General features: G+C 35.0%; 1 protein-coding gene across 1 annotated transcript; it reads left to right on the forward strand.

Moving 5' to 3' along the window:
- Nucleotides 1-1,784: 1,784 nt before the first annotated feature.
- LOC133534595 (sodium- and chloride-dependent glycine transporter 2-like) lies at nt 1,785-23,949 on the forward strand. The gene is made up of 10 exons (XM_061873769.1): nt 1,785-1,950; nt 14,636-14,879; nt 15,777-15,919; nt 16,307-16,347; nt 16,605-16,697; nt 18,667-18,930; nt 19,249-19,456; nt 20,595-20,811; nt 21,532-21,788; nt 23,219-23,949. The coding sequence occupies exons 1-10, from the start codon at nt 1,867-1,869 to the stop codon at nt 23,645-23,647; spliced, it is 1,980 nt and encodes a 659-aa protein (XP_061729753.1). The 5' UTR covers nt 1,785-1,866; the 3' UTR covers nt 23,648-23,949.
- The last annotated feature ends 311 nt before the right edge of the window (nt 23,950-24,260 follow it).

The raw sequence follows: 24,260 nt of genomic DNA on the forward strand, positions 1-24,260 counted from the left end.
TTTTACCAGTAGTATAGTATCAATATATTATTTTAGGGCTTTTATATAGATATTTTCATGAATGTTTAAACATTAAATAAAATTTGCCCTAACTGTTAAACAGTATATACACACAGTGTAGTTTGTATACACAGTTATATTATACGCAGTTCATTTATAAATATGTATAATTGTTACTCATAATAAAGTGAATCAATTTCAAAAGAAAGTTCGTTCTCATTCCGCATCTTAAACCTTAAGTTAAAGTTAAAGTGGTCAGTGGCTCTGTAATTAACCCGTGTTTTTATTTTACTCATCGCGTCTGGTTCATTTATTGAAGAGTATTCTTTGTAAACCTTAAGTCTTTTAATAGTTTATTTCAAATTTAAATCTTACGTCCCAGTGTTTAGATTAATTTTAATAAAGGTAACGAAATGGATGTAAATACCTTTGATAAATCACTTCTCATTTCCATAACTGACTAGTGCCGCACGCGCTGTAGCGTGGCGGTGCGCTCGCGAGGCTAGTGCGGAGAAAAGTCGATATCGTCAACTTCCGCAGGCGGGAGAGGATAATGAGGAAGACATGCCAAAAACATTTTGCATGTTTTCATTATCCTGTGTGTTGTGAATATTCTCTGTCTCTAATGTCTCTTCGTAATTTTTAATTAAAAGCCAGTGTGATGATACACGTTTAATTCCTTATCCACTTTATTTAACACATATGAATCATTGAAAGTAATGAATTTTCTACTGAACGAAGTATCCTAACAAAAACATAAATGTGAAATGAGAGCCAAGTTCAATATTAAGAATATGTGTCGTTGTTGACTCGCCGACAAAAGAATTGAGATCTATATGGGTGCCAAGTTCTGTGCTGTGTAGAAAATCCTGTAATTATAAAAGATTTAATGATCCTTAAAAGTCTACCTTAATGCCAAATTTCAAGTTTCTAGGTAATCTGGAAGTGGGTTAGGTTTTTGATCTATAAGTCAGTCAGTCACAAAAATGACGGTTTTTAAACGTTAATTATCTACGTTTATGAAATTTTGTATTTTAGACAAGCTAAGGAGCTTAGATAAATGTGCCAAGTTTCATGTATGTAGGTTTGATAGGTTTCAAGTTATGAAGGGGTCAAAAGTAGCTAAAAATGGTTCGTGTAATATAATACACGGTTGCGTCACCAGTTCCTTTTTTTTTTAACTTGGCTGGACAGGCTGCCGCGTATCTAGATAAAACTTTGTGGTCCTTTTTCCGACTACATACGGTCGCCGGTTATTCGAAAGGTGTTGATTACATATTGATACTTTTATGGTAACATTTTATTTTTACAAAAATGTAAGCGGAAAGCCAAAAAATTAAAACCATTATAAATTAATTATTTAACTTTTGAGGACCGGTTCGTTTAATAACATTGCGATAAATTCTCAGGCAAGTTTTTCTTTTGCTCTAGTTACCGAAAAATCGTTAGTAGTCATCCATATGAAACAAATTCAACCCTAAATAAACTATTGTTTTTAGGTTTTCCACTTGTATAGAATTCCACTGTTTACTTTCGTTTTACTTCTGTCACTAAAAGTAACTATCTTAATCATTCATTAACCCTAAACTATTTAGTGTTGATGATTTTAAGATTTTAAAATTAAAAACAAAAATTGTATTGCTATGGCATATGAATAAATAATAATAATAGCTAGCGTTAATATAATATAATATGAAATAAAAATATAAATACAAATTTCTTTAATCTTTACATCGACAACGCTCATTATCAACACGTCCATCTCTAATAAACACACCTTCCTTGTCAGTAATTCAGTTTTACGGGCAAGGCGCATGCGCGCGATCGTCTCTTGTTTTCAACTGTGGCTCATACAATTGTTTTTATATGGCAGTGGCTCCATGGCTTTGTGAAAAATACACCTCGGATCGCAGCAATGGATGCCAAGGACGAACTTCCAGAAACGGCAGGGTAGGTTTGCAATGACCTTCAAATTTTAAATATATTTCTTGTTGATGAGAGTCTGTTAAGTGCTTTTCTCTGTTGATGTTAACTTTTTGAGGCAATATTTGTATATAAAAGTAAATAAATGAAATGAAGTCACGAATTTTAACAAATTAATGGAAGATTATAATACTATAGGTACAAGTGGGGTCTAGTTCAAGGTAAAATACGATGGCTTCCTCTGTACATTACAATTACGCCGCCAGTGACGTTATCGATGGTAGGACTAGTATCTTGGAGTAGATTGTTATCACTGAGGGTATTAATTTGCGGCATGGTTTAATATTGGGTACCTGAGATCCAATTATTTCGCATTCGAAGTTAGATGTTGTAGTCAACACACCAATTTTGAGGTATTTCAATATGTGTAATATGACTAAATACATTTAAGAAAACTGCATGGCATTGTAAATATTTTTTTCAAGTTTTTCGTAGAGTAATTAAGTGCTGCATATAGCGTAAGTGTAACATGGGCATGCTATTTAACTTAACCAAACAATTGAAAACTTTGATATATCAATATAATTTCGACTGGAAATAATTTCGAAAAGTTGACTGGAAGAGATCCCTTGTTCGCCTTTGTACATTGCCAACATTTTTATTTCCTTTTATTGTATCTTTACCTGTCCCTTATGTACAATAAAGTGTTTATATACATACATACATACATACATTTCGAACATCGATCGTCCAAGAGAGTAATTGTGTTTAGTAGAAAATGCATACAAGCATACTAAACACGAATAAATACGTGCAAGTGTACACGTTTATAGGAGCCTTATTAAATAAAAATATTTTTTAAATGGAGTTAAATTAAAGGAGTTAAAAAATATAATTTGGAACATATACTCTTCGAGAAAAAATGCTTAGGTAGATTCACAGAAGCTTTTATTTCGAATCTTATGATGCCCGCCACGTCTAGACAATAAAGTAATCTTAACATAAATAATAAATATACATTGGGTTGGGTATAAGGTTTTGCTAGGTACAGATACCTACTCGTAGTTTACTCGCTAATAATTCGACACGGTTGGGAAGCCTCGAACCCTTTGCATTATGTATGATGTAATGATGTTGGAGATTATTTAAATCTCATATTGCGGTTTGTAAAATTAATATGCAGCACTTTGCTATATAAATAAACTCTGATTTAGTTGGCTGTTTAATGTTTATAGTAATTAATAAACTTATCGAAGTCTCTTAGTCGAAAAGTCAGCAAGAGCAAGTGTGTTTCGGTATTCCTTGTACACCTGCTTATTTGATTTAAACTCAAATACAAGATTGAAAAACACAAAGGGTCGGGACAAGCCGAGCGTGACACGTATTAGGGTACGGCTAAAGGGCCCTAAATTGAAGGAGCCCGTTTGTTGACCCTAACAATATGTGTCGTTTTAAGTCAGGAAGTACTACTTCTCATTTTGTCAATTAGGCGTCAGGAACGAAAATTAGATGCGTAATTTGAAATTTTGCATGGCTTAAAGTTATAAAGTGTTTCTATGAAAAATTACCAAATAAACTACATATATAGTTTATTAGGTAAAATGCTAAGATTATATTTCACTCGTTTCCATTTCAACATATAAATTAGTAGGTTAGCAACTAGCTTTAACTAGGGTCTATGTGGCCTTATTAACTTAGCTATAACAATGAACTATAATAAACCCAGCCCACCTTATTAAGCCAGGCTTATGTTCTACTGCTTATGTTTTAATCCTGCTTAATACGTATATAACGGAAATTCTTCGGGGTACGTTGGACGTTAAAGTTTTTATACAGTTAATATGCCAAAAAGAAGTTACAAAAGTTAAACATATATAGTATATTATCTTAACCCAACAAACTAATAATTTGTATTGATCAAAGAATTTTTAATTTTAATGGATTTAAAGTGCAGACAACGTAACTAATGATAGAGCGTATATTTTAAGCTAATACTTACTTAAAGAATAAAAAAGCCTAGTCACAAACATAGGATTTCGTGATTTTTGTGTGTAGGTAAAGTAACAACCCTAGCGTAAAAGTGAGTAGTTAGTCAAGACCAGGGTAGTTCACAAAGTCCGCGCAGGTAGAAGATGTTGATACAATTCTTCATCAGTCTGTAAACGCGAACGAAATGTCGCGTTCAAAACGTCAGGCAAAATAACAAAAGTAAGCGCACGCGATAAGTCCCGTTTCGATTTCCATTATGAGTGGAAATTGTGTTTATTTTAAATAATACATAAATATTTATTACACTTCTAACTTTATAATGCTGTTTCCAGAAATACGAATCCTTTCAAAAGTAACTAGGTACATCTTATAAAAAAGTCCCCCGCCGCGTCTGTCTGTATGATCGCGATAAACTCAAAAACTACAACTACCTATTAATGGACTGGTTCTTGAGGAGGGTTTAGGTGTATAATTTGTTAAGTTATACCCTTGTTGAGCCAGGGCGGGACGCTATTAATAAGTAGATACAAATTGTTTGAAAATGTACATTGTCTATTTAATAGACCTTCAATCTTTATTATTTCCCTCGCTTTAATTTAGCAAATGCATTAATAAATAAATAAAAAATACAAAAATTATGCATACAATTAAACTCTATCTAGGAAAAAAAATAGTTTAAAATCATGTGAATATATTACATTTATAATTCTTTTTTATTTATTCTGTTACCCAAAAAACAGAACTTTCTCACAAAAACAACTACTTAAGTGTATCATTTCCGACCTGTATTTTTCTGATAGATTTTACGATGAGTCTTAAGGTATCGGAGTAAGGTTTGTTTTTGTGTGAGTACCGAGTTGGTAGCGTGCAGAGTCGCAAGCTATTTGAAGGAAGGAAGTTTAGAATACATTCGTTGACAGTGAAATAATAGTTGCCTGCGACAAAGTTCCACGGTCTGTAAATCAATACTCATGTAAGAAAAACCTTTAAAATAACCGACTTCAAAAAGGATATATTAAAATATAACATGTTTTATACGCGCCAACAACGGATACGCTTGAAATCGGTGCCAAGCCAAACATAAAATCGTCAACACACTGTCGAGCCGATTGCCGACCCTAGTACGGTTCGACAAGAAAGAAAGAAAATGTGTGCTGTAACTATGGTACTGGCTTCGCTTCCTCTTCAAACATATCAGTTGCTACCGCATTGTTGATAGCGTAAGTAATAATATTTCATGTTATTATTTTTGAAATCGGTTGCCTTTTTAGGGTTCCGTACCCAAAGGGTCAAACGGGACCCTATTACTGAGACTCCGCTGTCCGTTCGTCCGTCCGTCTGTCACCAGGCTGTCCCTCATGAACCGTGATAGTTAGCCAGTTGAAATTTCTACAGATTATGTATTTCTGTTGCCGCTATAACAACAAATACTAATGACAGAATAAAATAAATATTTCTTTCCAATCTCGAAGTTCTCAACTTCTCATCCAATCACCGAAGTTAAGCAACGTCGGGCGGGGTCAGTACTTGGATGGGTGACCGTTTTTATAGATAATCGTACGGAACCCTTCCTGTGCGAGTCCGACTCGCACTTGGCCGGTTTTTTAAATACGCGTCGTTGAAAGCTAACATCCTGGTCGTCATCAGCAGTTCCATTTCATAAAATGGCAATGTTTTGAATGCCAATGCTTGGATTAATAGTGCAAAAAAAACAGTATAGTCCGAGTTCCCTCACTCCTCATGGGTTCCCGAACTCAGTTTAGAAAAAAATTACCAATCTAGAACTTTAGACTCTAGACTAGAAAAACGGAGTTCCGAGGTAACATACTAACAATAAAAAATAGTGTGGAATAGATAACTTCCTTTATTTTTTTGGAAGTCTTGTTAAAATAGAAAAAAAAAACTTTTTTAAATATATTTCTAATATACAATTTTGAATTGTGCTACTGCCCTGTATAACCCAAATTTATTTCCCTTCCTAATTCATTAAAAAATCACAATATATAACCTAAGGGTATTTGATACTTATGAATACCTTCAAGTATTAAGCCAGTAAATTTAAAATAAAAGTAAACAAGCTTGACGATATTTACGAGCAGGTTACCTTGTTGTTTTATTCTCGCAAACAATACAGCATTTACATAATGATGACTAGTGAGTGACGTCAGTAACAAAAAATACTGTTCCGGTAAATTGGGGTTACTTTGAGTCATGAGATAACATGACAATTTTTTAAACTAGAAGGAATTTGCTTCTGAACACATTCAACTACAATTATTTCAACGTAAGCAAGCGCATCATGAAATCCTTAAGCTTGCATTCAAAATAAACTCCATATTCCTCAAAAATAGATGATCTACGTTACACCCGCGATTAAAAACAACCCCACTATGGTACTGCTAATAATTCATCTAATAATAATTCTTGTTTTACTGAATCTTATCAAAGGTTTAATAACGACCCCTAACTTTATACGTGGCTTTCTTATAATCTAAAATTATATCTCTTACATAGGTTACAGATTGTGGTGGCTTTCTCTAATTCACTATTAAATTTATAAGCCTGATGAAATGATCACTTTGTAATTAAATTCAACTCTAATATTATTACAATAAAAATAATTTTACTATCAACAAATATTTTTATATACTAACACACCTTTATGGAAGACTATTCTGCAAGGGCGGCATTCATAATACAACTCAATTCCCATCGGGTTGTATAGTTTTCAGAGAAATTAGCACTTTTTCTACGACCCAGGAAGCCTAATTAGCTCCGAGTTGCCGACGACCTTTCCACTTCACCGTTGCGTGTATATCAAGTACTCCTCGAGATCTATCTAATGAGCTTAAAGTCCATGTGTTTGTGTTTATTCATCGAGGAGTTCTCTTGGCTACCATTCGACTACATCATCAGATCAGCTTCATATAGTGTTTAAAATGAATTACGAAATAATCTTTTTTTTCTTATCTATCAGACACTGGGAAGTGGTTACAAGATGAAAATCAAATATACGTGTATAATATGGATAAGTACGGAATTTCATTTAGAGAGATATGGCCACGTTGTCTTAGTTTTTTTTTCCACTTTAAGAGATGGTAAGCGTTGTACATACATGGACGGTAAATTATGGAATGCGAGTTGCACCGCGAGCTAATCAAGTGTCAGGTCTTTAACGACAGGTCGGAGCTACAGAAGCTAAAAAGCCGTATATCTATGCGCGTATCACAGACCCATGCGGCTTTTCACATTGTGCTACTATGCAGACATGCGATGCTAATCATTGCAATCATTGAGGTGTCAATTTTGTGCCGTGCAAAATATACTCTATGACAACTACCCAGAGTTAATTATTAAAGTTGACCGAATAATACTCATTCGGTTAGTTACGACAAGTGCTAAATATTATAGATGTATCAACTTGCTTACTGTAGGTACATTTGTCAATCCCAAATAGTCTTACCGAGTACTGTTTGATCACTAATGATTCTAATTTATTAAAATACATATCACATACACTTACTTAGGTACAACGGATCCATCCACATACACATAATACATTACGATAAAAGTGCGAAAAATAGGAAATTCGAAACGAGTGGCGATAAATTAAAACACGACCGAAGGGAGTGTTTTAAATCGACGCGAGTTGCGAATTACCTATTCGCACATGTATCGTACAACGTTTTACAGTACATATGGCCCTTTAAATGTTCGACACAGTAACGTAATATGCTAATTTTCGCACTAGTGCGGTAAACATAGGTGCACCATATGTACCGTAAATACATATAAAAAATTTAATGCATGCATAACAATTGCAATGTAACCTGATATACTACTAATTTGATTATTAAAAATGAGAGTAATATAAAAATAATATATTATATTTATAGATATAAGTTCGGAGACTCTTAAATAAAAATAGGTTTATTTGGTTCTGAAACGTGTTCAACAATACAAAATATTTTTTCCATTACCGTAGCTTTAATATATTTTTCATTTTTAAAACCATTAAGAATTATCTTGGTACAGACAGTAGCTTGCCCCGTGGATGGACTTCACTCATAAAATATGAAGGTGTATTCCACATAATTGTTTTAATTGCCCGCTGGTTTTCCTTTTCTTCGGAACCTGACGCATAATGGCCGCTGTTGACTATAATTATACGTGTATTTAATAGCCCGTAGCAATGCAATCCGTGGTTTATAGTATTATTACTATTAAAACTGTATTATATAACTACAGTGAAATCTCAATAAACCGGCACTTCGATGGTTCGGTACACCCAGTAATCCGGCACTATAATAGAAGTGCAAGTTCACTTTCTACGCTTACATTATCACACTGCCTTCTCTTTAAAAGTGGCTAAAAACCGGATAAAGGTCAAATTTTGTTGAACTTATTTTTTTTAAGTACAGTATATTTATACGTCATACTTCAATACTTATCAAAATATATGCAGAGTTGCTCTAATTTCCAGTAATCCGAAATTTCCACTAATCAGACTCTCTTGTGTCGGCGATAGTAGCGGATTAGCGGGATTGTACTCTATTCTACTAAACCGAATGAGACTTAAACCATTATAATAAACTCATCAAAACTATTTAGTCTTATTTGCACAAGCCATAAAAAAGGTTAGGTACGGCGTTCTCTGAATCAAAGATTTCCTTTAGCAGAATTAATCTTTGTGTTCCTAAGAAGTATTATATAGTATATAGTTGATGCAGGTGGAAAGAGAGGGGGGGGGGGGGCGATTGCAGCATCGAGTAGTAAAGCAAACATGTGGGAGTAAATTTCATCTAAATCGGTTCAGCGGTTATTGATGCCCCATACAAAACTACACCTTCCTTGTCTTTTGAGGGTAAATGTTTGAGATTAAAAAAGCTGTTCTATGTTCTTCCGCCGGGATTCAAACCAAGGCCTGTACCGAAAAAAAAACTATAAATTTGAAGCCCCTGTAATTTTGTTTCTACGCAAGATGACTACGACATTCTTACCGCGATAAAAAGTCTTATTATTATATAGTTTATTCCAATATGAATAATTCTCGTTTTACGCTGTTCGACTTTATACCGGTAAATAGCAGTGATCACTGAAAATGGGTATTTTCCAAACAGCAATAAAATTTGCAACATCCTACTACATGTCTAATTTCGAAACACTTAAAATTACCTCGAAGTTTCGTGCATCTCAAAATAAATAACTAATTAAATATGTTGTCTTTTGAACAGAGGCCTCGAAGCGGCAGATCTCTAGGAACTAGTGTCCCTGGCCCCATCACAAACATTGCTAATAGAATTTGCGACAACGAAACATACCTGTCATGTTTATCGTAAAAACTGGGGTAAATATGCGGCTAAAGTGCAGCGAACTACGATGAAAGTCAGTTCAGTTCTTCATACGAAGGTTAGGATAACTATAGTTACAGAAAATGTGTGTTACCTAATTCCAGGCCAATTCGAAAATCATACAATTTCCTTCGTACAAAAATCGCTTTTGGTAGTTGAAATAAGAAAATTGTATATTTTATTTTTACTTCTGATATTATAAATGATTCATAAATTCCTCCTCCTCGATTTATACGAAAACGATACCAAACTCGGCCTAGTAGCTTAAATAATATAGATATCAAGATTAAATTGACAGCATTTAATCTAGTTGACATCTTAATATAGTGTAAATGGTATACCAACTTAAAAGGTTAATTGATGGGAAGAGGTTAATCCGTACTAGTTAATTAACAGCTTCCCACCTTAACTCACGATACAATAACTATCCGACTTTTTTGACCCGCAATTAACATTTTCTCTCTTCTACCAAAAAGTTAATATTAGAAGAGATATAAAGTCTTAGAAAATAATTTGCCTCGACAGCTGAAGTTGAATTTTTGTACAGTTCAGTACATATCTGCTCTGGTTATCAAAAGTTATAGCTTGACTATTCATTTTAACTATAACAAAACAAATAACATGACGTTTTTATTACTTACACTTCTATTATAATAAATAATTATTTTTAACTGAAGCTTAAAATTATTAAATCTTATGATTTTTTACTGAATAATTGCAATGGTACAGTCAGCATCAAAAGTAGCGGATGAAACAACGCGCCAAAAGTATCTGATATTCGGGATAACTTTTCCAAATATAGATAAATTACTAGAATTCGCGTTCCAAACTATATCTTTTACAGTCTTTGTTGTTCTATATTAAAGACATCACTTTTTGTTAAGCTGTTGCAAAATATTAGATACTTATGAAGCGTTATTTGATCCGCTACTTTTGATGCTGACTGTACATACAATGATAAAATAAAACTTAAATATATATTAATTAATAAATAAGCAATTCATTAACAATCGATACGGATTTTAACTTTGAATTACTCCAGTGCTTCGCAGATTACCTTAGAGACAGAACACAATTTGTTAAGTTTGGCCCGTTCATCTCCTCCTGTTATCACTCCCGTTCCATGAGTGAGTCAGGGGTCTAGTTTAGGACCGCTGCTTTTTCTTATTATGGTTAATGACCTCATGAAGAACCTTCAACATGCAAAGTGTCTACTCTACGCAAATGACCTAAAACTTGTCATGGGTATTGAGGGGGAATCTGACTGTGAAACACTGCAAGATGATCTAGACCAGATAAACAGATGGAGCATAGCGAACAAGCTTCACTTCAATAAGGATAAGTGCCAAGTAATGACGTTCACGCGCCGTCAATGTCCCATCGGCTACAACTACACGATCGAGGGTCACCCCTTAAATCGCGTAGTTACTGTCAAAGACCTTGGAGTGAATTTTGATCGCGAGCTAACTTTTCGCGACCATATTTCTAGCCTCACTAAGGAGTCTTATCGTAGACTCGGTTTCGTGACGAGAAACATGAAGGACTTTCGCAATCCGGCCGTCATAAAGTTAGTATATACGGCTCTGGTTAGGAGCAAATTAGAAACTAGTGCCTGCATTTGGAGCCCGAGTGAGGCTAAGTACAAACTGATGCTGGAAAAAGTGCAAAAAGCGTTTCTACGTTTTCTATATAAAAAAATATACGGTTATTATTTACTCATACATGTACCCAACACAGTTTTTGATTGGTGTGTTGGGCTTCAATTTAAATTCGCTCGGGGTGCGTAGGAGCAACGTACGGTTGATTACGTCCTGCAATGTGCTCCGAAATATAATCAATAGCATGGAACTGCACAACATCCTCAACCGCGTTCATTGTTCCTTCGAACAGATCTCGCCGGCACCCCTACCTGCAGTTGTCAAACAGCTCAGGACCGCGTGCCACCGTATCTCGCCGCCACTCACCATTGTGCGATATGCGATGCGATCAACACGTGGAATGGGATTCTGAGTAACGATCTACAAGTAGATATATTGACTGATTCCTGGTCTAAACTAGCGTCCAGGTGCCTCGCTTACTGTGGTGACCGTCCTCCTCCACATACCTTAAAATTAATAACTAAAGCTAACTTTGTATGAGAAAAGGAGACGAGCGCTTCTCCATACAAACGTAGTTCTAATTTTTCTATCTGGATATTAACATTATGGAAAATATTTTTCCACAATTTTATGTGTTTTAAACACAGCTATGCCCGCTAAGAATTAGGAGCAAAAAACACATTTAATACACATTTTAAAATTCTTCAAACTCTTCTAAATTTCGAATGGAAAGGCGGTTACGGAGCGGCCGTTCACTTTCATCCTAAGCTTTTTAAAACTTAATAGCAGTTACTACCTACATTCATCCCAACACGAATTGAACACATGGCTAACGTTTTAATGTGACATTTACTTCAGGATTCACTATAAGCCACTCTCTATCAGAGGAATTTTATCATAGATGGCGAGATCAGAAATCACTGATCTGTTAACACTGTATTGAATTTCCCTATTTCTAATCACTCGATCCTATAGGCTATCGAACGGGTTGGAAATAATTCTTAATTTAAAAATTAAATATCCCCGCCAATAAGAGCGCCATATGACACCTGTCTTAGAATCGCTGCTGTATCATAAAATTTCATAAATTATCTTCATAAAGTACAGAAAGTCGTCCCGCTGTCTGCTTACCATTCTGCGCCAAATTCTGCCGCTAGTATCCATTCCGCAATATCGAAATACTGTTTTAGAGACAATCTGATTTAGTGATATGGTTATGGGAAGCTTATGATTAATAACAATTATAAGTGATAACTAACATTTCAAATTAATTAAACCGACATAATATAAAAAGTAACATTGAAGTAAAAAAATGCCGCCAATTTCAAGATATTCATATGCTCCAAGGGTTGCGTACTATCGCATTTGTTTTAAATTGAATAACAATATTTATCTTTAATACCTACTGATTCTCTCTTTTTACAAGCTCTTATTTAACTTGCCCTGTAGGGCTAATATGGTCGGCTCTTTATCATTCGTCACTATGCCTGACACGTTCTAACAAGTATGTAAGCGCGAAAGTGACGGGCATAGTGACAAGTGATAAAAATGGAGCCATGCTGCCACCGCTGTTAGTATGTATGGGACAAATCTTGCAAGTTAAATTTGACCCACTTCCCGGTTTCCGATGAAAATTAAACAATGCCATATTATGGTACCATCAAGCTGATATGATGATGGAGACAGAAGGTAACCATAGAAACTCTCTGTGATAAAACAACGCAAACTAAATGTGTTTGGGGTTTTCAGAATTGTCTCGATGAGTATTAGTTTCCTGTGGAAAAAAGTACAGTCAGCGTTAAAAGCTTGTACCAAAATAGAATTTATTGCCAAAAGCTTATTTACTTTATTATTTGTTTTCACCAAGATACACAACATAATACAAAAAAAAAATATTTTTAGGAATTGTCTAAAAAATCTCGAAACATCACGTTCCTTATAAGAGATCGCATTTGATTATTTATTGCTACATCAATTTTTAATCATATATGTACCTTATTCTTAATACGGTTATCGAGATAAGGTCCGCTGACAGACGAAAGGACGGACGGACAGCGGGGGATTGGTGATAAGTTTCTGTATCCTTCGAGTACTGAACCTTTAAAGTAAGACTTACGTAGGGCTATTATAATTGTTTGCATTGTCATCGACATAACCACGGACAACAATTCGCATTCTTACATTGCTCATTTTCAAAACACTGTCTTACAAGACAATAGCTCGACGACTGCATGCCATCAAATGTTTGCTTTATAGAGTTAGTGGTTTCTTGAATGTTCAACAAAGTCGTGTGAAAGACCACACATGGGTGGTTATGACTTAAATAGAAATAAAATAATACGTACATTTTTAAATGTACCGAAAATTTCCATATTTAATTAACGGCCTCCTAGCCTATTGAGAGTGAACCTGTCTTACGAAGCAGGCGGCTATGGGCATTCTTATGTGTGTCCATCCCAAGTATTTGCTTCTGAGTTATGGACGTTTTCTATATATACATATATAAGTATTTATTTATAACTATACATTATATATGTCGTCGTCTAGTACCCATAACACAAGCCTTATGGAGCTTACTATGGGACTAGGTTGATTTGTGTAATATTGTCCTATAATATTTATTTAAATATATTTAATTTGGGAAACAAAAAGTGCTTTTTACACAAAAAATGCCCTTATCGGGATTTGCATCCATAGATAAATAAGTTTTTGGCAAAAATTTCATTATTGATACAAGCTTTTATCGCTGACTGTACTTTTCTTTCCACAGGCAACTAATACCTATCGATACAAAAGACTAAAAAGTTAAAAACCCCAGACACAATAAGGTGGAGTTGTTTTATCACAGAGTTCCTATGGCTACTTCCTGTCTTCAATATCAGATCAGGTCGATGGTACCATAATATTGCATTGTTACCGTACTTACATAATTATGTATGTTAATTTTCAGCTTCATCGGAAACCAGGAAGTGGGTCAAATTTAACTTGCACGATGTGACCCGAATATACATAGGTACAACATTGCAAGTTAATAAAAAGCTTGTAATAAGTACCTATATTTCTCTATGACATAGCTTTGTAGTGAGGGTCACTACTAACTTTAGTACAGTTGCCGATATCTGAAAAAGCAATATAACATTGACAAAACGGGCATGTTTTCATGCAAATTACGTTATCAATCTTGCCAGGGAAAATTGAGGTATTTCTTTGATATGAAATGATCAATGAAAGTATAATCAAGACTCACGGTGAGTGTTCGTTTCCCTCGGCTAACGATATCACGTGGGGCCTTATTTTCATTTACGTGACTAGAAAACTTATCATCAGATTCTTTAGATATGATCGAGATTTAACGAGAATTTACTTTTTTGTACGATATATCAATTCAACTTTTATTCCAAGCTGAATTACATAATTCCTTAAGCATGCTTCAAGGTGTACGAGTATGCATAATTCGCTGTACTAATACGACACTTTTTGAACAAGTGTGACAAATGCTATTAATACTTACCAGTTTTTACATATTTTAGTTACTAAGAATTGTATAAATTTTATGTTACCTATTTTAAATAGTATACTTTTCTTTATACAGATATGTAATGTACGTGATATTTATCTTCGTTTTAAAAATAAGATTTAATTGAATTTATTCACCAATCTTAATACTCCTGAGAATAAAACATCCTGTCTGTTACTGTGAATACTGCGTTAGTACGAATGATGCGTTATACAAATTACCATAACATTATTACGTTAAATCAATTAATGTTTCAGGTTCTAAAGTCATCTCTAGACTTCATCAAAACGCAGTTATGCACGCTGGCAATTTCACTAACGCTGTTCAACTCCGTACGTCTTCCGCGCGAAGCGTTCAGACATGGAACACTTCCGTACCTGGTGGCGTACTCGATGTGGCTCGTGCTGGTTACGCTGCCGGCCAGCCTGCTGCAGCTGGCGGTCGGGCAGCTCAGCCAACAGGACCCGGTCGGGGTGTGGAGAGCAGTTCCTATATTGAGAGGTAAAATTAGTACTTAGTAGAATAAGTATATAATATAAAAAAGTTGCTTAGAAAGATCAATTAGACATTTATAAGCACCAGCTATATCTAAAAATATATATACTTATAGAAATAATTTTTTTTGTAATAGTTAAGTAGGGTTTTAAAGTATTAAGTTTGATATTTTTTTTAAAGTACCTATTAGGGTAAACTACCCACAGATTTCCTCCCCAAAGCTCTAAAGTTATTGCTTACTTACTAAATGTCGCAGCGACCCAAAATAAGGGCCTCCCTCGGCTAGCTGACGCGGACGACCGTCGCGTGCGCTCGCGGGTCCTGAGGGCCTACCGCAAACCACGTTCGACGTGTTGCCCCTCTGTTGCACTTGTAAATTCGTACATAAGTGTGACAGGGAGGTAACACATTGAACGTGGTTGGCGGTAGGGCCTCTGCTCCCAGGCCAAATCCGTCGCACGCGCCCGCGCCTGTTAGTGCTGTTCATACAATTTCTTATCAGACGGGGCGTCCGTTCCGGATAATCCGCGTCAGCTAGCGGAGGCCCTAAGTCTTGGCCTCCGACACGAGTACACGACAGTTATCTCGACCTCGACCTGTGCCATCTCTCACCAGTTATCGGCATGATGATCGTGCAAGTCCGCTTCAAAAAATAAAAATTAAATAAAAAATTAGCTCCTGTTTTTTTAGAAAAGTTACCACTACTGCCTTGAAATAAAGTTGAAGGAGCCAATAAATGTAGTTTAACCGAGAATGGAAAGGAACGTAAATATCAAGATATTTCAGAAGATGTGTAGTCAGATTCGGGATTTGATTAATGCATACCTTCTGCAATTATTGCACCTATTATAGGTAAACTAGGTTATGACAAAGATACATTTTCCATTTTGTTTAAAATTTCAGGTGTGGGACACTTGAAAGTAATAACGTCATACATTTGCAGTGTATACACCATGATGTACGTAGCTTTATCGGCAGCATATCTGATCTGGATAGGGAAAGGTTCATTCCCTTTGAAGGATTGTACAAAGCTGCAAATTACGCCAGTAAGTGATCTTAAATAATTTATTATTGCGTCCAAGCTTCAAAATATAAAAATGTCAATTAAACACAAAGTTTAACTAAAACTAAAAGGTAAACAATATTGAACAACATAAAACAGTTTCATCTCATGAGTTTTCCGAGAAGAGAAGCTCAAGGTACCTATTACTTAATCAATATATTTATAAAAACACAGAAACGAATGAAACAACTCCATATAATTATGACTCTCGTAATACAAAAGTAACTGAAGTCAAGTGTGACAAAAAATACATAACAATTGGGAGCCAATTTGCAATTTCATGCACAACGATCAGTTTCAAAAGTCTCATCGTTGCTCATTCGAAAATTTAAATTACCAAATGAATAATTTATTTGTTTCTGTTTTACAGCACGGCTATGAAAACAAAATGAACGCCTCCGAATGTTTCAAGTAAGTTTTAATTTACGCTTGAGTGACTATTTGACTCATTGATAATTTTATTCAATGTTCTTGTATTTGTGCTCGTTACGTCCAGGCCTTCATTTTATATTAATAATAAATACAAAATGCAGTCTCTAACAATCATATTTCTAGTAAAATTTCATAATGTCCTATCTAAATAAAATGTATCCCACGTAAATCACTTTTAAGAGACCCATTTCCACTCTAATTTAATGACACCTTAACCTGTATCATATTTTTTTCAGTTCAACATTTTTGGCGCCATTTACAATGTACCCTCAGTATTTCGGGATAATGGCCATAATTATATTTATTTTATGGTTCTTCGTGCCCATTTTGTGAGTAATATCATTGTTATTTTATTGCTAACGAGGGTGCTAAGTCACCTGGGTTGAGCAAGGAGAGAATTACCTTAGTAAATTAAAAAGTGTTATGTGTAAAATACGAGTATAAACCCATCAAAAACATTACATACGCAAAGATGCAAGTATCACAACGCACTTCTACTGTAGTAAAAAAGTATGGAGATGTAATGTAAAAGCAAGTCTGTTAATTTACTTATTCATTATCGTCCTATCTACCTGTCCATAGAACTCTACTATAATAAATAGCTTCTCAATAATAATTAGTTCACTAGAGTCAGACCACGCTCAGTTGGCAGTGATTTTGATAGCACAGAATTTGCAAGGGTTAAGTAAACGTCATAATTTCATAGAAGTTTGAAGTATAAAAATAACATTTGTCTGTGCTATCAATATCGCTGCCAACTTAGCTTGGTCTCACTCTAATTACCTCTTCTAGTGAACGCATCAAGTTACGCAGGATGTTAAAATGGCAAATCCATTTTCACATTTGCGTAGAAAAATTCAGCCATTTGATCAAATCCTCCAATTGGTGTAGTAATAAAATGGAGTAGTCCAAAAATTACAATTCGCCTTGTCCATTTAACAAACTTGTTTAGTGATTTAATAAAATCCTAGAAATACATCAGTGAGTAGACGACACGAGCTCAAAAAAGTTAATTCCTTTTATAATTTCATCAGACGCGTTTAGTGATGTGATAAAGTCACAAATGGTATAGATGTCGCAGAGAAATGATCATAACAGCGATTTGACCAAATATCTAAGGGATATGATCTAGTCATACAAGATGTTAAAATGGTGAATTAATTTTATCATTTGCCTGGAAAAATTTGTCATTCGAATAAATCGCTGAGTAAAATGACGAAATTGTCCAAAAAAGTCAACTCGCTTTGTCACTCATTGTTTTTTGACTTGATAAAATCTCTGAATACCAATTTGATCAAATCTCTGAACAAGATCAATCAAATTACGGAGGCTACCGCGCCTCTACCAACCTACTAAGTACCTACTTCAGATGTTTAATCCCGAAAATAGATTATACAAATATTAAGGGTAGACAAGGAAATTGAGAGTACCCATTTATTTATATAGACATTATTGCACAAAATATGTAATAATACAACAATGTACAAATGGCGGACTTAATGCCAAATGGCATTGTCTACCATAGGGATGTCAAACAGAGATACCTAGAATTTATGTTTATCTTATTGTCTATGGCACTAAAGACAACACTCACAGCATCCGCACACGTTTCAACATGAATCCCTGGTCCTCAAGTTGACGACTATTTGTACCCGTCCTCTATATTGAAATTTTTAGCGTGTTTTTTATTTATTTCAATCGCCTCTCTCTCGATCCGTGGATAATAGTGACATTTGGTGGAAAGGACCTTGAGTTTATGTAGCTTACTCTAGTGATTCGTTCCTCTTGTCAACGGTTGCTCAGCTATTGCGAATTTGTGTATTTGGTGATTTTACCCACTCTTGAACGCTACGCTTAGTCTGGCCAAAATACGCACTTCCATAACTGCATTCTATCTTGTAGACACTGAGATTCTGGTACGAAATTACATCCTGTGGGCTGCGTAAAAGTCTTGCTACTTTGGTTAATGGCGTGTGTACAGTCTTTACGGAGAATTTATTTAGTACTGCTCCTACTTTGTCCATTAACCCTATCACATACGGCAAAAAGGCTGGTTGCCTTGCCTCCGGATGTCTTTATTTTGTCTGTGCGCAGGATTTTCTGCATGTATCCATTTTTATATATTTAGTAGGTACCCTAAAGTCATTAAAATGACTATTATATCAAAGATGAAGACAATGTTAATTATGGTACTTAATAATTCTTAAAACAGTTCTCTTCTATTTTCAATAGTTTCGAATTTCCCCATAGTATCACACAAAAACACTGTATATTATCTCATTTTTGATTTATTTTCAGATTATATCGTCTTCGAAAATCACTGAAGGTGTCACTCAGTATCTTGGGACCCATCACTATGATAGCTGCTATAGTGCTTTATACGTTTCTGTCTAACGGTGATGTACTTTTTTCTACGCTCGAAGATTGCGAGCAATGGAACGTGCTATCTGAGCCTTTTATTTGGCAAAGTGCGATGGTACAAGCCTTGTTATCGACACAAGTTGCTGGAGGATACTTGATAAGTGCTGGTGGGACGGTGTACAGACATTCTGATGTCCGATGGTAAGTATCTGAAAATATTCACAAATCACACGCGAAGACTTTAAAGATTTGTTTAACTTTTTTGCCTCATTTTTAAATACTACCTTTTGCCCGCTACATTGTCAACCTAAAAGTCAACAGTCCTGTATAAATTTTCAACCCTTATTTCAATTATTAATCACAATGTTTCTTATTTATTTTTGTATATTGTTTCGGTCGAAGTTCAAATTTCCTCGTAAGCTGGATGATATTGTATATTTAAAATAATAATCGATCAAAATAATAAGTTTTCTTAATAATGTTTTTCCAAGTACTGATTCTGTTTTTATCTAATTTCAGGGCGTCAATTATGATAATAATAGTTAATTTAATAACAGGATGGCTTTGGGTATTTTTATGGAAGTCAATCGGCGGAGAAGGCATAAAAGATACAAGTTTTGTATCAATTTTAGTAGTAATATACCAGTCTTCAGTGGCAGAAAAACGGAGTAAGGAGTGGCCGATATTGGCGTTTGGGATTGTGGTATTGTCTGGTATAATCACTGTGGTAAGTGGTATAGTATATGGTTATAATCGTACATATGATTGTAATTTAGGGCGGTTTCAGACTTATCTTTCCCTGGCCTCTGTGATTGTCTTGGCTGGCCGGCACAAGTGGAGTCGTAATATTTGTGAAGCTCACTCAATGAGTTGGATGTCTGTGAAGTTGGCAGATCAAAGTTTCAAAAATATTTTAGTTTATTTCATATGAATTTTGTTAAATTTGAACATTATGAAAGTTACGTTTTTTCTGGCTCCCTCGCTTGATTTAGGGCCGAGAATTCCGAGAACTCCTGAGTTCTATGAACAATAGAGCAAGAGCTACCGTATGAAACCTAATATATGTCTGTGCCTTGTTAAATTACACGTGTGAAGTTAGCATATCATAGTATTTAAAAATAATTAAAAATTGTAATGAATGGTCTCAGAGATGTTTTTTTGTGTCAGGAACTTTTTTTATCATGTGACAAGGCAATACAATTTGTTTTATTCCATTTGTAACTAAATGATATGCTAGTGTGTGAAGTTAGCATAATTATCATTTGGTAAAAATCCATAGTATTGGTTTTATGATAAAAACGCTAGAACTATTGCTATAAAGTATCAGGAACTCTAGAGCTATGGTGCATGCTGATAGAATTCCAATAAAAACGTGATCGGCTAGACTTTGATATGCCATCTTCACAGACATATGAGTTGGCGAGTCACCGCCTGCCTTTCACAAATCTGAGACTAATTGTCACGGCAGGTGTTCGCTAGTCTCCTCCCATAGCCCAATATCCAGTCCATACAACGTTCAAATCGATAGCCTATGAGCTTAGTTTCTACAGCAGCCGAAGTGCAACACTAAAATAAGTAGTATTTGCACCTGGCAGGAACTATCTCCGGATGTATCATACTGTGCGCTTGGCGATAATATTCGCCACGTCTATCCCTTGTTTTTAGGTTATTTATTAAAGGGCCTGTGTACTATTGGCTTCGGTCCCATGCACGTTTCCTGAAGGCACGGGACCCCAAGATCCCGAGTTATAAAAAAAAACACAAAAAAATAAGACAGATTTATAAATTACATTTATATGTCCAAATAAAATTATTTTATTGATTTATTCATTTTGTTTATAAAGACAGATTATTTTCAATTTCAGTTGCTGCTCCTCTTCACGGTATTTAGCAAATTCAGTCGCACGTTCAGCGACCACTGGCGACTTGTTGCAACTGCATCGTCAGCTGTAGGTACCACATTAACCATCGCAGTTCTGCTAAAAGGTCTCAAAGTAGCGACGGTCCTAGACGAACTGGTGGTACCGGTTCTGGCAGCGTTTACTACAGCTGTGGAAATCGTAGGATTTGTGTTCATTTATGGTAAGCAGATATATAATACTTTTTAATGACGGGCACTTATTTAACTTACATTGTTTGTATGTAGGTTTGTATGTATGCATGTTCGGGTCAAATCTTGCGACCTAAATTAGACCCACTTGCCATAATTCGATTTTTAAGTTGGGTGACATTGCAACAGTATGGTACAGTCAGCGTCAAATACTTTGTAGCAGTCAAAGTGGCCAAATAGTTCGGTACACCATACTAAATATATGGTGTACCGAACTATTTGGCTACTTTGGTTGCTACAAAGTATTTGACGCTGACTGTACCATCAGCTGATATGATGATGGACACAGGAGTAGGCCATAGGAACTCTACGATAAAACAACACAACACGATTGTATTTGGCTTTGTTAAAATTGTTTTGATGAGTATTAGTTGCTTGTTGAAAGAAAAGTACAGTCAGCGATAAAAGCTTGTATTAAAAGTTAATTTTTTGTCAAATAACTTATTCCTACAGATATTTAAATAATCTTTAGCATATTACATTGCGTGCCATAGCACGCTTTCACATTACTGTAAGTAATATTTTACGCGTTTCGTCGTGCAAGATTTTCCGTATCATGGCAAAAAAGTATTTTTCCACTTAATAATTTGTAAGTAAACTGTCAAATATTACTTGTAGTCAGTGTATCCTCAGCGTATGCTGACTACAAGTAGTATTTGACAGTTGTTGAAAAATAATAATAATATTTTCAGGCTGGCATTACCTAAGATTAGATATAGAATTCTTGACTGGCACGAAACTACCTTTGATCTGGATAGTAGCGTGGGCGTTGGCACCAATCCTCCTCGTCGGCATCTCGGGGTGGTGGCTGCGAGTCCTACTGTATACCACTTGGAATCAGAACTTGTCGCTGTGGCCAATGAGTGGTGTTTTCATTGGCATACTGGTAGTCCTCGTCATCGTGGCGGCCATAGCTGTGGCTCAAGAGGAACAATTTAATTTAGTTTCGGTTAGATTTTTACATTTTTATAAAAGATAATATAAATATAATTATAATAAAAACTCGAATAAAGAAAGAGAGGCATATCAAAGAGTTATTGGCAGAATGGTGTAGAGCTTAAGAAAAATAGGTGCCTCAAAATTTGACAGTTTACAAGGCAATATAAATACTATGGTGGTAACAAAATTATCAATAGGCAGTATTAGGCAACCGAGAGTACCGCACAATGTAAGGGATCGTATACCGACATATATTTCGGCTGTCAAATTCGAGACATGATTTTTTCTTAGACTTTACACATCTACTACTAACACCCGATGGTCACCAAATCATATGAATTATATGATCTGGGTATAGATACGTATATCTTCGGTATAGAATATACTTGTTATACAAAATGCCTGGATTGCGAAAAGTTAATAGCTCTTTCGCTTGTATGCTAAAATTAATAGGTGCTTGAAATAAAAATAATTTACCTAACGAAATGGTAGTCAGACAGTTTTAGTAATGCCAAAATGAAATGTTATGATTTTACCAGTCTGTATATATATATACATAGCATCCTTGATGTGCGCACATAATATACTTAATGTTTGTTATTGGGTATGTGTACGTTTTTGATTATGTTTGTATTGTGTATTAAACCATGGCGCAGAAATCACACAGCCGATTTATTTGAATAAGGTGTCGATCGATTTGCCTGTATAGCTCTGATGACAAATACATTATATATTACATTAATATTATAACTCCGTTGCTGGCCTGCTACCATGACCTTCATCGATGAACAGTTGCCTTCTCGTCTTTCTCTCAGATAAATTAATAAAGATGAAATAAATTCGTAAACTCAAACTACCCTATAACTATAAATTGTATTAATTTTCCAAAGTTAGCTCTGTTCATTACATTTTGCGGTGACAGGTACCAAGGTGGACAATCCTATAATTCTTTTATTTGTTTTATGTTTATTCTTTATTGTCATATTGTGAGTTACAATGATCTTAAAATTACGTCAGGGTAGAATCATCACAATCAACCGCGATGCGGCGTACAATGTTAATTCTAAAATTAATCTTACAGCTAAATAATTATACAAATATAACATGTGATGCGAATAAAATGACTGGTACTGTGTCAATAGGTAAATTAATAAATAATATGTCATACTAATTGTTGCTCGACGGCATAAAGTGGTCACTTATCTTATAGTAAGCTTTATCTTAGCACCATTTATAAAGTTTACGTCAGAAATCAGGTAGTTCAATTATTTTAAATTCATTAGGCATTCAGACAATATTATTGTCTCTTGTTTGAGTGACACGTGCCGTTCTAAAAATAGAAAGCTAAATATGTGTAAAAATATTGTATGTTAACAGAAAGGAATAGGTGTAATTCATGCCGCAGTTATACGGGACTAAAACAATCTAATCTTGTTACAGAAAATTGCATCTTCCTTCAGATCATCTAGACTTTGGGGTCCAGAAGAACTTATGGCTCGATACGTTTGGATGTCGCAACGAATCACAACCGAACACGATTCTGAAACGAACTTTCCCCAAACCGTACAGAAAACGAATGGAATATTTGCTGAAGATTGGATCACACCAATACCTTCTTACGCAACGGCTCCTAATCTCAAAAATGGATATTTATGCAAAGAAGAAGTTGCCGAAGATAACGGAGTGATTTATTCAAATCACTCAATATCAAAAACTAAAAAGGTAAAAAAATCTGAAGAAAAATTCAGATCTCCCAATATTTGTATAGCTAAAACTGAACTAGGTGGTTCTCTAGCTTGTAATTGCAATAGACATTTTACTCTTAACGTACCGGATTTAAGAAAAACAGAAGTAACAACATCTCTATAGAAGAAATATCCGAAAATGTTGAGTTCAAATCGTACAACGAAGGTCTTACCTAGTCGTTATTTGTGGTTTTATATTTTTAAGTCTAAGTAATTAAAAAAAAAACTAGTAGTATGAGTAATAAAATGTATATTTGGGGTGAACCTAAAGTGACAAGATAAAGTATGTAAGATAAATGTAAGTAAAGTTATTTAAAATAATTTTATCGCCTTTTTTGCATCTTTGCTGTATTTAATATAAAGCTCCTTGTATAGTACCTAAGGCTTCTCTTCCCACAAAATAGCGTAAAACTGAGCTACTCTGAACCATTTTTTTATTTTAAATATGACACTTTCTTAGCAGAAAAAAATACATAACAATCTAAAATATATCAGAATTGACATGCTTTATCTAAAAGTCTATTTTAATTTAAATAAGTGAAGGAAAAAAATGTCTTTTTGGCGATGACCCATCTATCAAGTCAAAATTACAGAGCCTTGAGCATCGCCGTCGAGTCGCTAGCCTATCGGTGTTCTATCGGATACATTTCGGGGAGTGCGCACAGGAACTGCACGATTTGATCCCACTTTCCCCTTTCCATCATCGGACATCCAGGCGTGGGGAGCGAATGCACCCG

The sequence above is a fragment of the Cydia pomonella genome, chromosome 2, assembly GCF_033807575.1.
Source record: "Cydia pomonella isolate Wapato2018A chromosome 2, ilCydPomo1, whole genome shotgun sequence".
Classification (NCBI taxonomy): domain Eukaryota; kingdom Metazoa; phylum Arthropoda; class Insecta; order Lepidoptera; family Tortricidae; genus Cydia; species Cydia pomonella.